This window comes from Bos indicus, chromosome 5 (assembly GCF_029378745.1).
Source record: "Bos indicus isolate NIAB-ARS_2022 breed Sahiwal x Tharparkar chromosome 5, NIAB-ARS_B.indTharparkar_mat_pri_1.0, whole genome shotgun sequence".
Classification (NCBI taxonomy): Eukaryota; Metazoa; Chordata; class Mammalia; order Artiodactyla; family Bovidae; genus Bos; species Bos indicus.
In genome coordinates this window covers 91,357,612-91,373,802 of record NC_091764.1, presented here as the reverse complement: position 1 = coordinate 91,373,802, position 16,191 = coordinate 91,357,612, and the positions used below count along the sequence as shown (strand labels likewise).

Genomic DNA, 16,191 nt, shown 5'->3' with positions numbered 1-16,191 from the left:
AATTTTATATGTATTGAAGGCATTAGTAAGCTCTGGCAGAATACTATAGTTATTTTCTAACAGAAAAACCAAGCATAAATGCCTAAAATTCTTAAATCCAATTTTTGGAAGAATTTTTGTAGTTTTTCACCGTCTTCAATACTCATCACCACTGGATATCACCCAATCAGAGGCATTATCACATTTTAAACTGTGGTATACCTTAATTCAAAGATCTCAAACTCTGAAACCCTCCCTTCTGATCAAAACATCTTTTCTGTACAACAAAAAGTTTTCTTACTTCTGAACCTACTTTCATACCCATCGTGACCTGAGTAGACAATCCTGGAGGGACTTCCCCGGTGATTCAGTGGTTAAGAATCTACATTGCAGTGCAGGGGACACAGGTTCGATCCCTGGTCAAGGAATGAATATACCACACACCACAGGGCAACTACGCCCTAGTGCCTTACTATGGAGCCTGGGAGCCCTAGAGCTGTGCCCCACAACGAGAGGAGCCATCGCAACAAGAAGCCCACGCACCACCACCAGAAAGTACTCCCGCTTACCACAGATAGAGAAAGCCCTTACACAGCAGCAAGACCCAGTGCAGCCATAAATTAACTTTTTCAAAATCCTGCAGATTTCCACCCTGCAAAGTAGGTACAAATCAAGGCACTTTATCATATTTTTTAAGAGAATTAAATTGCTTTAAAAAATTCCTGCCAATTAAATTATTAAAACCCTTGCTTTACTCAGCGTTCTCCTGTGTGTATATTAAAAAAGCAACTTAAGTTCTTTTTTATACAGTCATTGGCGTAAACTTGTAAAAGACTGTACATTTATTCATTGAAAATACATGTGTGCCTAGTGTGGGCTGATATGGTCTTGCTCTGAACACATGATCATGTGAGTCAAATCATCCATAATCCTCTGGGCAGTGACTGGGTGTTTCAGGTCGATTCCCTGTCCTTTTCTAATAGAGTGATTCCATATCCTTCTCTCTGATGAAACCCCAGAACCCTCTACCGTAATCCTCACTCTCAGTTGATGACTGTGTTTCCTACTTCACTTAGAAATTGGAATCAGTCCACTAGCACGTCTACCCACTCAGCACAGTCTACATTCCACCTTTCTACTTATTATCATAGAAAAACCACCCCAGCTCCTACCCAAAACCAATCCCTCAGCTTGTACATTTGACTCCAGGCCCTCTTAGCTCATGCATTGGCAAGTGGTTCTTTACCAATTGTGCCACCTGGGAAGCTTTTGGATCATAGAAAAAGCAAGGGAATTCCAGAAAAACATCTACTTCTGTTTCATTGACTGTGCGAAAGCCCTTGACTGTGTGGATCACAACAAACTGTATAAAATTCTTAAAGACATGGGAACAACAGACTACCTTATCTGCCTCCTGAGAAACTTGTATGCAGTTCAAGAAGCAACAGTGAGGACCAAACCTGGAACAACACATTGGTTCCAAATTGGGGAGGAATATGTCAAGGCTGTATATTGTCACCCTGCTTATTTAACTTATATGCAGAGTACATCATGTGAAATGCTGGGCTGGATGAATCACAAGCTGGAATCAAGTCTGCAGGGAGAAATATCAATAACCTCAGATATGCAGATGACACCATCTTAATGGCAGAAAGTGAAAAGGAACCAAAGAGCCTCTTGACAAAGGCAGAAGAGGAGAGTGAAAAAGCTGGCCTAAAACTCAACATTCAAAATACAAAGATCATGGCATCTTGTCCCATCACTTCATGGCATAGAGATGGGGAAACAATGAAAACAGTGAAAGGCTTTGTTTACTTGGGCTCCAAAAACACTGTGGACAGTGACTGCAGCCATGAAATTAAAAGGCGCTGGCTCCTTGGAAGAAAAGCTATTATGAAAAACCTAGACAGTATATTAAAAAGCAAAGACATTACTTTGCCAACAAAAATCCATCTAATCAAAGCTATGGTTTTTCCAGTAGTCATGTATGGATGTGAGAGTTAGACTATAAAGAAGGCTGAGCACCAAAGAACTGATTTTTGTTTTTTTTAAAACATCAAGGTCTCTTTATTTATAACAGGTAAAAACTGCAGTAAGGTCATCTAATATACAATAAAAAAAAAAAAAAAAAACAAGTGTAATTACATCCTTAACAAAAGGACAGCCAGCATGTTTTCTTCCATAGCACAGAATTACTGGTTTGTCTCCTGGTTGGTCCTCATCATCTGGTACATTTTCCCCCCAGGAATTTCCTTTTCAAAGGAAGACGGTCTTCAGGGCAAAAAATGTTTGTCAGACTCTAGTCCCAGTAGTATATATTTTATTCACTTATAGATCCATAACCACCCCACCCCACGCTATCTTGCTCCAGCCTTCCTTGAATTCCTATTGACATCAGTCATTTATTACAACTCTCCCCCAACATTTATTATAACCCCCCAAGTTGTATTTACAGTTAAGAAGAATCTGTAAATACCACAAAACGACTCAGCTGTTAGTGCACAGAAGTCAAATGATCCTCTGAAACACTGAAGTACATTTCTCAAGCTTTTGGTAAACAATTATATGTTCATTTAAAACACAGACAACATTCCTTAGACAAACATAACTCCTGAAGCTCATCTGGCAAGACAAATTGCTTTGTATTTCTTAGCACAATAAAATGTATCTTTGAAACTGAGAAGAACCAAAATTATTTAAAACAATAACAGAACACCACACATAAAAATCACACAACAGATTGACTGATACATTGAAATTCTGTCAAAATCGATTTTCAGTGAGGCTTTGCATTTCAAATAGGCCAGAAAAAAAAATGATCCTAAAAGGTGTATTTTATACATGTGACGTTTCATCCTCCAAAGAGCTGTTTTTCTCACTTGAAGTTTCTAAATAACATTTAGAAAAAGAAATATTATAAGAGGGATTATCCAGCTCAGTCGAACTGATGGTTTTGAACTGTGGATTTGGAAAAGACTCTTGAGAGTCCCTTGGACTGCAAGGAGATCCAATCAGTCAGTCCTAAAGGAATCAACTCTGAATATTCATCGGAAGACTGATGCTGAAGCTGAAGCTCCAATACTTTGGCCACCTGATGCAAAGAGTCAACTCATTGAGAAAGACTCTGATGCTGGGAAAGATAGAAGGCAGGAGGAGAAGGGGACGACAGAGCACAAGATGGTTGGATGGCATCACCAACTCAATGGACATGAGTCTGAGCATGCTGGGAGATGATGAAGGACAGGGAAGCCTGGCATGATGCAGTCCATGGGGTCGCAAAGAGTCAGACATGACTGAGGGACTGAACAACAACAACCTCTTACCTACTCAAAAACAGTACTGGAATTCTCCTCTATGCAAAAGCATCATTTCTTTATTCTCTTCTAGACAAGTCTCTTCAACATACATGGTTACATGATGGAACAACTATTCTAAAAAATATCTCAGCACTTCTGTCTTCTTTCCAAATATTCATCTAATTGACTGGCTCTTTTCTGCAGCAGAACTTTTCAAAATGGTTGTCTCTAATCTCTGCCTCCAGATTTTCTCTTCTCATTTTCTCTCAGATCATTCCAAGGAGATGTTTGTCCCAAACACTTCAACAAAACTGCTTTTGTCACGATACCTACTGACCTCCACAAAGCTAAATCCAAAGGTCAGTTTCCAAACTGATTCCTTTGGATTTAGCTATTTAGTTTCCTTGGGATTTAGCTATTTAGCCCTGATCCAAACTTACCTATCAGCAGCATTGAAATACACAGTCAATAACCTTCTTTCTCAAAGCTCTTCCTTTGGCTTCCAGAATACAACACCCCCTTGTGCTTTCCTTCTATAACACTGGTCCCTCCTTCTCAGTCTTCCGTGCAGGAGCATCTCCACAGTCTCCAATGTTGAAGTGTCTAGGGCCCAGTCCTTGGTCCTCTTCTCCATCAACTTCCACTCCCTACTGGTCTCATCCCATTTTGATGGCTTTAAATATCATATGCTACATACGTGCTAAGTTGCTTCAGTCATGTCTGACTCTGTGACCCATGAACTGTAGCCCACCAGCCTCCTCTGTCCATAGGATTCTCCAGGCAAGAATACTGGAGTGGGTTGCCACATCCTCCTCCAGGGTCTTTCCAACCCAGAATCTTTCCAACCCAGGAATTGAACACTTATCTCTTATGTATTCCCCAGTTTTACAACTCCAGCCCAAAGAATGGCCAGGATGATGGAGTAGGAAGACTCTGAATTCGCCTCCTTCCATAAGCACACCAAAATAACAACCAATTACAAAGCAACTCAGCTATTTCTAAAGACAGCCACTCAATGGACATGAATTTGCACAAACTCTGGGCAATAGTGGAGGACAGAGGAGCCTCAGAGTGCTGCAGTCCATGTCGGATACAACTTAGCTACTGAACAACAACAGAGCAACTATAAATAAGAATAATCTGAAGACTAGTAGAAAATTTCTACAATTGGAGATAAGAAGAAGGAATCACAACAAGATGAATAGGAGGAATGGACACACAAAGTATAGTCAACTTTTTCCAGATCCAACCACTTACCCCTCTCCATCTGTTTCCTCTCCTGTTCAAGGCAATCCTATCGACTTTGGCCCAAATTACTACAATTGCCTTCTTCTAAATAGTCTTAGTTTCTGTGTTTACCCCGCCTGCCCTTACAGTTGGGAGAAGGCAATGGCACCCCACTCCAGTACTCTTGCCTGGAAAATCCTATGGACGGAGGAGCCCGGTAGGCTGCAGTCCATGGGGTCGCTAAGAGTCGGACCTGACTGAGTGACTTCACTTTCACTTTTCACTATCATGCATTGGAGAAGGAAATGGCAACCCACTCCAGTGTTCTTGCCTGGAGAATCCCAGGGATGGGGGAGCCTGGTGGGCTGCCGTCTCTGGGGTTGCACAGAGTCAGACACGACTCAAGTGACTTAGCAGCAGCAGCCCTTATAGTAATAGTAATAGTTTCAGTCGCTCAGTCATGTCAGACTCTTTGTGACCCCACAGACTGTATCCTGCCAGGATTCTCTGTCCTTGGGATTCTCCAGGCAAGAATACTGGTGTGGGTTGCCATTTCCTTATCCAGAAGATCTTCCCAACCCAAGAATCAAACTCAGGTCTCCTGCGTTGCAAGAAGATTCTCTACTGTTTGAGCTACAGGGAAGTCCTTACAGTGTATTCTCAACTCAGCAATTGGAGTCATCATATTGTTCTTCTGGCTCAAAACCTTGCAGAGCCTTCTAATCTCAGAGTAAAAGCACAAACCTTCAAAATAGCCTAAAAGCCCAATGTGATCTGGCCTCCCATTGGTCATCTCTCTGATTTTAACTCCCATTACATCCTCCTATGCTCAACACACTCAAGAAACACTGGCCTCCTTTCCATTCCCTGAGTGTTCTAGGCATATGCTTCTTCCCTGGAATCTTTATCATGCAGATCCTTTCCTCCAAAATGTGTTTTTGTCCCATGTATCCACCTACCTGTTCTCTCACCTCTTTCTAGTCTTGGTCATATGTTTCCATCTTGACCTGTCTGTGTCATACTGAAACCTGCTCTGTCCTCAAATACACACCAGATCCTTCCCACTTGGCTCTACTTTTTTTCTTATATCCTTATCACCTTTGAACATTCTATACAATTTACTTATTTATTTTTTTTATTATTCATGTTTTGTATCCTTTCACTAAAACACAAGACTCTCAAGAAGTGATGTCACTGACAGTACAGCTATAGCCCCAGGCAAGAAGAATCCTTGCTCAGGTGCCCTCACCATATACCTATGGTGAGGTCTATGACTCACCTATACCCACAAGCCTCATTCTAGACCAAATTCTAGGTACACATGACTCCAGAATTCCCTGCCCAAACAGCCTCTGCAGGCCTTCTAAGGATCCATTCGCCTGAAGTCAGACACCACATCAGGGCGAGGAATGCCTAGGCTCCAGTGGTGGCCAAGGGCAAGCTGCTTACAGTGTATATGGATGCAGCTTAAATGTACCAGCTGGAGCGTCCACAAATGTGCATGAGGCCACTGACAGTACAGGAGGGAGCCCGTAGGCGAAACAGGACATACAGAAGGAGAGCCAGTTCTAGGAGAGGACCCAGTCCTTTTCAGGTCACCATAATCCAACACAGATCTCTAAGACATCCAAGAATTCTCAATTAAAAGCTGTCTTTTCAGGTGTTTATAGAGGAGATCAAGACATGTTGCACTTAATGACTTCTTGGCTTTATTTATAACTTTTATATTTAGACAGATGTTATGTAAGTTTTGGACTTCCCTGGTGGCTCAGATGGTAAAGCGTCTGTCTACAATGCAGAAGACCCAGGTTCGAGCCCTGGGTTGGGAAGATCCCCTGGAGAAGGAAATGGCAATCCACTCCAGTACTATTGCCTGGAAAATCCCATGGACAGAGGAGCCTGGTACGCTACAGTCTATGGGGTCACAAAGAGTCGGACACGAATGAGCAACTTCATTTTCACTTTCACTACGTAAGTTTTATGGACTGAATTATGTCCCCTCAAAATTGATAAGTCCTAACGACCAGAAGGGCTTCCCAGGTAGCTCAGTGATATAGAACCTGCCTGCCAATGCAGGAAATGTGGGTTCGATCCCTGGTTTGGAAAGATCTCTTGGAGAAGGAAATGGCAACCACTCCAGTATTCTTGCCTGGGAAATTCCATGGACAGAGGACCCTGTAGGGTTACAGTCCATGGGGTCACGGAAGAGTTGGACACAACTGAGCACAACAAAGCACAGTAACCACCAGTAACCTCAAAATGCAACTTTATTTGGAAATGGGGTCACTGCAGATGTAACTAGCTAAGAAGAGGTCATCCTAGAGTAGAGTGGGCCTGTAGTCCAATAAGACCAGCGTCCTTATAAAAGGAGGAAATCTGGACATTGACCTGCAACCAGAGAGAACGCCATATGAAAACATGAAGTAGAGGTTAAAGTGATGCATGTATAAGCCAAGGAATACCAACAAACTACCTGAGCTAGGAGAGATGCATGGAACAGATTGTCAGAAGGAACCAACCCTGCCAGCCCCTTAATTTCAGGCTTCTATCTCCCAGAAGTGTGAGACAAAAACATTTCTGTTGTTTAAGTCACCAAGTTGGTGTAATTTTTTATGGCAGCTCTAACAAATGAATCTAACATTGAGTCTTCATTTGTTTTGCTGTTCTAGCCCCTACAAAAACCTGGCATGTAGTAGATGCTTAGTAAGTCTTTATAAATTAAATGCCTGAATAATGACTGAATGACACACCAGTGAACGAGAAAAACAAGACACCAGTGAATGAGAAAAACAAGGTTCCTAGTCTTAACTCTCATTCATATCATGTTTTACAGCTCTTTTAGCCTTTTTATATCTGTATTTTATTTGCCTTTTACAAGAAGTCTAATGAGATGGGGAAGTGAAAGCCGCTCAGTCGTGTCCAACTCTTTGTGATCTCATGGGCTATACAGTCCATGGAATTCTCTGGGCCAGAATACTGCAATGGGTAGCCTTTTCTTTCTCTAGGGCATCTTTCCAACCAGGGATCACACCCAGGTCTCACACATTGCAGGAGGATTCTTTACCAGCTGATCCAAAAGGGAAGCCCAAGAATACTGTCATGGGTAGCCTATCCCTTCTCCAGTGAATTTTCCTGACCCAGAAATTGAACTGGGGTCTCCTGCATTGCAGGTGGATTCTTTACCAACTGAGCTATCAGGGAAACCCAATGAGATGGGGAAGGGAGAGATTATTATAGTTTTAGAAACTAATAATATTCAAATGTCTCATAGTAAACTTTCCAGTCAAATGAATTCTTGAATGTAATGTTTACATACACACTGGGGGAGGGGTGGATTTTTAGGTTACCTGGATGTGAGGGACTGGAAGCACTGGACAACTGCCCATCCCATGAACCCCAACCCCTGCATTCTCATCTTCAAAATCCCTGAAAAACTTCCACAGAAAACTAAGACATCTCAAAACGAGCAGGCTAAAAGAAACTGAGGGTCACAGATATGACATGGCTACCGATATCAAACAATTAAGCGGTTATGGTAACAGACTCATTTCTAGCAAACACAGCTCAAGGTCAGGACTTGATTCCCAAAAAGAAATGGATTATTGAAGAGCTACCATGACTGACATATTATCTAGGCCCAAAGTGAAGATTTAATACATGAGAGAAATTCTAGTGACTAAACTGCCCAGCAACCTTAACCCTCATATTGTTAACACAAATGTCACAAATTAAGATATACTTTATTTCTTAGCACAGGATCCAGAATGTTCTCAATACAATTTAGATAAACATATTAAACCTAACACTTTTTCTTCAAAAAAATATTGGAGGGCTTCCCTGTTGGCTCAGTGATGGAGAATCCACCGGCCAATGCAGGAGACATGGTTTGATCCTTGCTCTGGAAAGATCCCACATGCTGCAGATCAACTAAGCCCATGTACCACAACTGCTAAGCCTGTGCTTTAGAGCCCAGGAGCCACAACTACTAAAACTCGCATGCTGAAACCACTGAAACTCATGAGCCCTAGAGCCTGTGCTTGGCAACAAGAGAAGCCACTGCAATGAGAAGCCCATGCCCTATAATGAACTGTAGCCCCTGCTCGCCGAAACTAGAGAAAAGCCAACACAAGAATGAAGACCCAACACAGCCAAAATTAAATTAAAAAAAAAATTTTTTTTAATGTTGGAGTGAACACAGCATCAACACAAGTTTCAGTAGACCAAGAGACACTGCTTGGACTTTAGGCTTTGGTAAGCACGGGCTATGTGGATTTATTAACCTTGGTAGTTTGTAATGGCTTAGATTGCACCAAATGACTGGTTTTTATCATTAAAGGGATATAGCATTAAACCTTTAGGCATTAATGAGTACAGACCATGTAAGATTTAGTCTTTAGAACAAAACAGACTATAAGAGAAAGATAACCCTTTTAAAATTTTCTTAAGCTTTTTAAGCATTAGGTGATAAAAGAACATCGGCTGCTTTCTTTAATGGATTTCTCAGCCATATCTCAAAATAACTAGGCCAGAAATTTGAACATTAGCTGAATTTAAAGTGTGCTACAAGCTCTAGTAAAGTTAGAGCTTAAAATTCTTAGCTCCAGAGACAGATATGTTTCCTACTGTATCAACTTCCCCAAACTGTGTTCTTGTGTGTGTGTGTGTGTGTGTGTGTGTGTATTATTTTGAAGTGACTTTAGGATAACAGCTGTGGAAGAGAAGGGGCCAAACCTGAATTTGTGTGTCATGTCCACAGTCTTCAGTCAAAGAAATAACACTAGTCTCAAGGAGGTACTGCATTTGATAATTAAAGAAACTCTAATTATTAGAGTTCAGATATTTCAACCATGCCTCCAATTGCCAGAAGGGAAGTGGATTTTATTAATATTTAAATCAAAAAAAATGGGTATTCTTTTCATAAAGAGAATATGCCCTCTTCCTAGGCTGAGGTCAAAAAATAACTGACTGAGATTATTAAATGCCCCAAAACTGAAAAAGCAATTTAAAAGTCTGTGCCCGTTAGCCTCTGGCTCTGAAATTCTGATTTACCCCAGGAATCAAGAAGGAACTGGAATTTCTTACCATCAGAACAAAGGTAGTAGAAAAAGGAAAATAAAATAGAAGGCATCAAACAGAGTAGTAATGAGAATGATATTTCCTTGAAAGAAATACTGGGGTCTTAAAAACATAAACTGGGAAGATATGAAGGGGAAATGAGATGCTAAGAGCCAGGAGAGAGAACTACAAAGTGAAAAAGGTGACAGATTCAAATCCAGTTTCTCTTGAAAAAGTAATCGAAAACGGCAATATATTTCAATTGTTACTGGTTCAAAAAAAAAGTCAACCAGATAAAAAGAGGAAAGGCCTTGGAGAGCAGCTATCATGACATCCTAGAGAGAGTTAAAATTAGAAAAACTTTAAAAAGATTTCTCATAAAGCAGCAGCATTTTATAAGAACAACTGGGAAACCATCTCTCAAAAACTGAGACAGAGTAATTAAGTGATAAGCAAATCTGGTCATATTTGAGAGGGAAACCCAGGAAGACAGGTGTAAAGGATTCCAAGAATTATTATGTGACTTTCAAAAGAAAATAATTATTGGCAAGAGGGCCTAGGGGAACCTATTTGGAAAATCTCTAGAACTGGTACTGTAAGGGAAAATGAAGCAAACAGAGGACTTACTGAAGGGAAATCAGACAGGATGGTTACAGGTCAAGACTTGCTCTGGAGCAGATATTGGTCTGAAAGGAACAGTTTAGGTGAGACTAACCACTTCCTGGGTGGCTTAGCGGTAAAGAATTGCCTGCCAGTGCAGGAGATGAGGGTTTGATCCCTGGGTAAGGAAGATCCCCTGGAGAAGGAAATGGCAACCCACTCCAGTATCCTTGCCTGTAGAATTCCATGGACAGTGGAGCCTGGCGGGCTATAATCTATGGAGTCACAGAAGAGTCAGACATGACTTGCAACTAAATAATAACAACAAAACCTACTCCAGAGGATCAAGGTGGTCAAGACTCATGTGAACAAGGGATGTGGAACAAACATGAAATTCACTGACTTCATCTCCCTCAAGACAGAACTTTGAGAGTAGAAAGAAAAACAAACGCCTAGGCCAGAGCGAAGGGATAGGAAAAGTAAACATGACACTCAGGTCCAGGAAACACTGTTATCCTTATATGAACTACAGAAATAGACAGACCAAAGGATGGAGTAACAAAAAAAAAAAGGTATAAATCCAGCTCAAACTATCTGAAAAGAATATTAAAACAATAAGAGGGGGGAAATACCAAAAATTTTCCTCATGTCATCAGAAAAAGAACTTTAGGGACAGTGGTTAAGACTTCGCCATCCAATGCAGGGGGTGTGGATTTGATTCCTGGTTGGGGAGGTAAGATCCCACATGCCTCTAGGTCGAAAAACCAGAAACATAAAACAACTAGTCCGCACATGCTGCAACTAAGACCTGGCACAGTCAAATAAATAAATAATTTTTTTTAAGGTTAAATTGTATACAAATGGAATGGAAAGTAGACAGAGAGCATGGGTTCCTGCGAATGTGTAGGTTTGTAAGGAATTTAACATCAGCTCCCACCACCATCCCCGCCACTACCATGTGCTAAGGTGATGCGTAAGAATGCAAGACTCAAAGAAGACCAACCTCTCATAAGCTCAAATTCCACTTTAATCTACCTTTTTGATGTTTAAGTGGAAATTTCTAGTGGCTGGTAAAAATAACTTACCTCCAAATACTACAGGGGACTCAAACTTTATGGCCTAAGAATCCAGAATGCATCACAAGAAAGCTTTGTTGGTACAAATATTTCCAGAGGGTTGTTACCTTGAAAGAAATGTAATTCAGCAAATGTTTAGAGACTAGCAAAAAACAAGGAATTTCAATAACTCCTGAAAATAGAATCTAATTCATATAGTCTCTCAATAAAATGTTCATTGGTCAAGCCCAGAAGGGCTTCACTAAAAGTAAGCAATTCCATTTTCCCGATCCTAATCCACAGCATGAAGTTCCTGCCTTTGTGGCTCCCAAATAACCCCTGAAATTTGCATAAATTTTTCAAGTGGAATCTGGGATTCTCATGTCTGCATCTCAGGACACCATATACTCCTCCCTAACCAAAATTTACATAAAGACCTCCTTTTTACAGCTCTAGGCAGTTCTTCCACACTTCTTTCAAAAATAGGGCAACTTAAGAGCAACCACCATCAGTGGCCTCCAGTGGCCACCATCTCCCAAACAAAAGTCAAGGTAAGTCTAGACTGTGATCTGCATGTTTTCTATTTGAAGTTCTAAACAACCAGAAGCAAGGGGGAGAAAAATAAAGGTCAAAATTAATGACATAACAAAACTTTCCTGTCATTGATCACTAAAAGGTCATGAGAGTAACAAAAGGAAGAGTCCAGGTTTGTGTTAATGACCTCCAGCCAAAGACCACCAGAAACACACACAGTGGGTTGACTCCTCATCTCAATGAGGGAGATACACAAATGAAGAGCCATGGAGTGTCTCAGCAAAGGACGTACTGTTGGATTCAGGCTTGTGTTAGATGATTTGAGAGAAGGTCCAAGGAAGCAGGTGAAGAATCCAAGAGTCATTCACGTTTCCCCAGGAGTGTTTGGCACTTTGGTGTTTGGACAATATTCATGCTTCTGTCAGGTGCCCCACCAGGGTTGCAGACTTACAGACTGGTCCCGTTTTTCTCCTTATCCATCGTGGTCACACAGTGGCCCTGTTGGGTATTGATGTGAAATCGTTCACGTCTGGCAAAAGAACACCGTAGCCTGACTGTGAGTGTCAGGCTAGCTCCCAGCAACACCAAGGCCTCCCTGACAGTGCAAAGTCACTTCCTAGCTGTCACTTTCCTCAGTTGCATGGAGACATAAAGCAAGGAATGTAACCTAATCTAGGAGGTCATGGTTGGCCACCCTGAGGAAGTGACATTTAAACTAGAGTTTAAAAGCTAAAAGATCTTCCGTTAGCACAGCCTAGAGGTTCATTTTAGCTGTTTCTTCTGTTTCTTTTCCCTCACCAACACAATTATTTTTCTACAAGTGAATTAGGCTTAGAAATAAGTCAAAGCTGGCTTTTCACACCATTCCCAATCTTCTCTAATATGAGAACATCTCTGGCAGTGGCGTTTCTATGGGTAGTATCTGGTAAAAGCTCTTGTGAGAAAATAATAATAGTAATAATAATGGTACCAGTTTAATTTAAAGGGTGATGTAAATGATAAATAATGCACATAAAATGAAAACAGACATGCCTAAAGACATTCCAAGATTACTGGAAGGGAAATAACAATCTAATGTTTCCTTTCAAAATTGCATTTCTAAAGTAGTGTGGGATATTAAAGAAAGATTTTGTCTTCAAAGAGTGAGCTGAGTTTGAGTGGTACCTGAAGGAAAGTGAGAAAAGGAAAGCCTTTTTTCTTCCTTATTTTAAATCTTTTTGGTGTAAATGAGAAATAAGTTCTTTCTGCTTCAAGAATTAAGGAACTCTTACAATATTCACCGATAAAAGCCTTTAAACTTTCATGGAATTCCAAATCTTCAAAAGGCTTTAGGAGTTTAGAGAAGGTGAAAGCCTTGCATTAATGGGCGGAACAGGCCACTTGCTATTAGGTTGAACAGTAAATGATTTAAATAAGATCCTTCTGGAATGGATCATGCTTGAAAAAACAACTTACAGGGATCCTACTGGTCACACAAGAAGTTGTGAAACAGCAAAGCAAAGAGGATAGTCGGGTGATGGGGGTGGCAGTTACCCCAGAGCCTCAAAGAACCCTTTGCTAGGAACGCATCATTCTAGTGAAGCAGTTCCAACCACCGATGGGAGGCTACTGTCATGAATTCCCCCCGGTCCGATGGATAACAGCGAAAGCCCAGAAGCAGCTGCTCTTCGGGAGCTCGAGGAAGAAAACCAGCTATAAGGGTAATGCTGCATGTTCTTCAGCCATACGTATGGATCTGGGTTTGTCAAATTAGTTGCACCCCGCACATCTCTACCATAACTCTCAGTGCAGATGATAATGAAAATGTAAGGCCTAAGCCACAGTCAGGAGATGGAGAATTTGTGGAAGTAATTTCCTTACTAAAGAATGACCTGCTGAAGAGACGGGGTGCTCTGGTAGCTGAAGGGTATCTGAGAGTAAATGCCAGAGTCTATTTCTGTGCTCAGGTCACTAAAACATGCACACGTGAGGCCTTTTGAAGGGCTCTTCCTGAAGCTGGAATGCCAAAGGACAGTAGCCACGTTTCTGCACACAGAACCACCAGGCCTGCTTCACTAAGACTTTGTATCCGGCTTAGTTTTCAGGGAGATTTGAAATTGGTTTTTTCATAAAAGAAAAGCATTATAAACAAATATAAAATCCTTTTGTAATCTGGCAAAAGAGAAGCATTCCTGTGAGAATTGGCTGTTCATTTCCCCCCTGGGAAGACTGTGCTTATGTGCTCATTATGCCCAACTCCTGTGTGAGTCCATAAGCCATAGCCTGCCAGGCTCCTCAGTCTATGAGTTTTTACCAGTGCTTTCCTACTCTAAAGGATCTTCCCAACCCAAGGATCAAACCTGCATCTCTGGAGTCCTCTGCACTGCAGGCACCGTGCCACTGGGGAAGCCCACTGGGAAGACTGTCTCTTGGTCTTAACTCCTGACAGCCCATGAAGGAGGATCTGGATGATTATACACTGAGCAATCTGGGATACCCAACTTCTTATAGGCTGGGTATTTCAATTTCCAGTGGCATGTTTATTTTAAATATTTAGTTCTGAGGCTAAATCATGATAGTAGGAAAACATGGTAGATGACTTTTAGTGTATTTTTCTGGCTATCAAGTGATAATGCATTAACAATCATAAACAAAGAGTCATTTTTGTTGTTTTAATTATAAAGTCAGATTTAATTTCAAGAAATACTTATAATGGCTCTTTTTGTTGTCAAAAGGGCAACTGGGTGATTTCACCTCACTGCCATGCAACAATATGGTAGAATCAGTATTAGTATGCTTGGTTTTTTGAAAAACAGTTAACACTGAACCATATTCTTCTACATATGACATTTAGTAAAGCAAAACCTTGCTGATGGTGAGAAGCCCAGTATATGAAATAGCACAGCAATTTTCAAATCTGACCAAGAGACTAACTTCAATGTACACTTAGTGCAGATTCAGAAGGGAAGTGAAAGTCACTCAGTTGCATCTGACTCTTTGAGACCCCATGGACTATATGGTCCATGGAATTCTCCAGGCCAGAATACTGGAGTGGGTAGCCTTTCCCTTCTCCAGGGGATCTTCCCAACCCAGGGATCATACCCAGGTCTACCACATTGCAGGCAGATTCTTTACCAGCTGAGCCACCAGGGAAGCAGATTCAGACACAGTGCAAATTCATTCCGAGATCTGAGCATGTAAGCCACTGTAGTAGATCACTTTTAGAGATACAGAGTCTGGAAGGCAGTTTGAACGCAAATCAAAATCATATGCACTCATAAAAACGTCTATGTAATTACAGGGTACCCAATCCAGTGCACAGCATTTAAGAACTAGTCTGACAGTGTAAGGGCTAATTACTCTCCGGGATGTAAAAGGGCACTAAGCACCTGGAATCCAATTCCTTCCCACTACAATATGCACTAGTGGGTGTCTAGAAGTTAAAACACTCTTAGATTTCACATTTCTTTTATACCTCCAAATATTTGCCAACGTATCTTATTCACTCAGACATATTTTAGAAACTTGTAAATTCTACTAATTAAACATGATACAAGCAAGTTGAAAGAGCATCCTCAGAAACAGGGGGGGAAGAGAAATTGGCTGACAAGGATGTCACGCTGAGTCGGGACCCACTGAAGCTTTTGTTTTGTTTCCATTGCTCGTTTGCATATTTAAAAGTGAATTTGCTCAGTACTTCAAAATAATTATTTTTCTTTACATTAAAAAATAATAAAATAATAATAAATAAATAAATTTAAAAAGAGAAAAAATATCTAGACATTCATTCTAGACTGTTTTATTGCAATGTGTAAGCTAATGATATGTCAAGTACCATGAGTGGCTATCTGATGTACCAAACATAAATAAAAAGGGAAGCGGGCTCAAGACTCTCACCCATTTTGGAAAACAGAGGAACACGACGGTAACCTGCAAAAGGAATCACATCTGATTAACACAATAAAAATACATTCATCAGCAGGGGCCCCAATAGGGCTCCTGAGAAATAACATACTTTGTTGTTTGTTGCTCAGTCGTCTGACTCTTTGCAACCCCATGGACTATACAGCATGCCAGACTCCTCTGTCTACCACTATCTCCTGGAGTTTGCTCAAATTCATGTCCATGAGTTGGGCTATAGGGATGCCCAATATATTTTCCACTGCTACAGTGTTAACTGTAAAAATACACTGTATTCTACTGAATCTCAAACTTGGGGTAGATATAAATTGACTGTCTCATGTCAAGTCTTGTGCTGTCTGTTGTTGTGCCAGAAATCCATGTCTATTGAGTCGGTGATGCTATCTAACCATCTCATCCTCTGCTTCCCCCTTCTCCTTTTGCCTTCAATCTTTCCCAGCAAGAAATATAAAGTACATATAAAAACTAGGACTATGCAACTATATTCCATCATGTATATTCATTTTCCTCCAAACTAAAATATTTGAAGTTTCTACTCCAACTTC

The 16,191-nt window shown here is 40.9% G+C and overlaps 1 protein-coding gene, 1 non-coding gene and 1 pseudogene across 3 annotated transcripts in view; 2 read left to right on the top strand and 1 right to left on the bottom strand.

Annotated features, from left to right (window-relative positions):
• Positions 1-66: 66 nt before the first annotated feature.
• On the top strand, positions 67-13,918 carry LOC139182961 (ADP-sugar pyrophosphatase pseudogene; annotated as a pseudogene).
• Positions 6,260-6,331, top strand: TRNAC-ACA (transfer RNA cysteine (anticodon ACA)). Its single transcript has one exon. It is a non-coding gene; the product is annotated as a tRNA-Cys (tRNA).
• A 1,545-nt stretch (positions 13,919-15,463) lies between the features above and the next one.
• The window catches only part of PLCZ1 (phospholipase C zeta 1), a 48,826-nt gene continuing 48,098 nt past the window's right edge, over positions 15,464-16,191 (bottom strand). For both annotated transcript variants that reach the window (XM_070788629.1, XM_070788630.1), the window contains one exon: positions 15,464-15,655. In XM_070788629.1, coding sequence (XP_070644730.1) covers positions 15,570-15,655 — 86 coding nt within the window. In that variant the 3' untranslated portion in view covers positions 15,464-15,569. The remainder of the gene's footprint in view (positions 15,656-16,191) is intronic.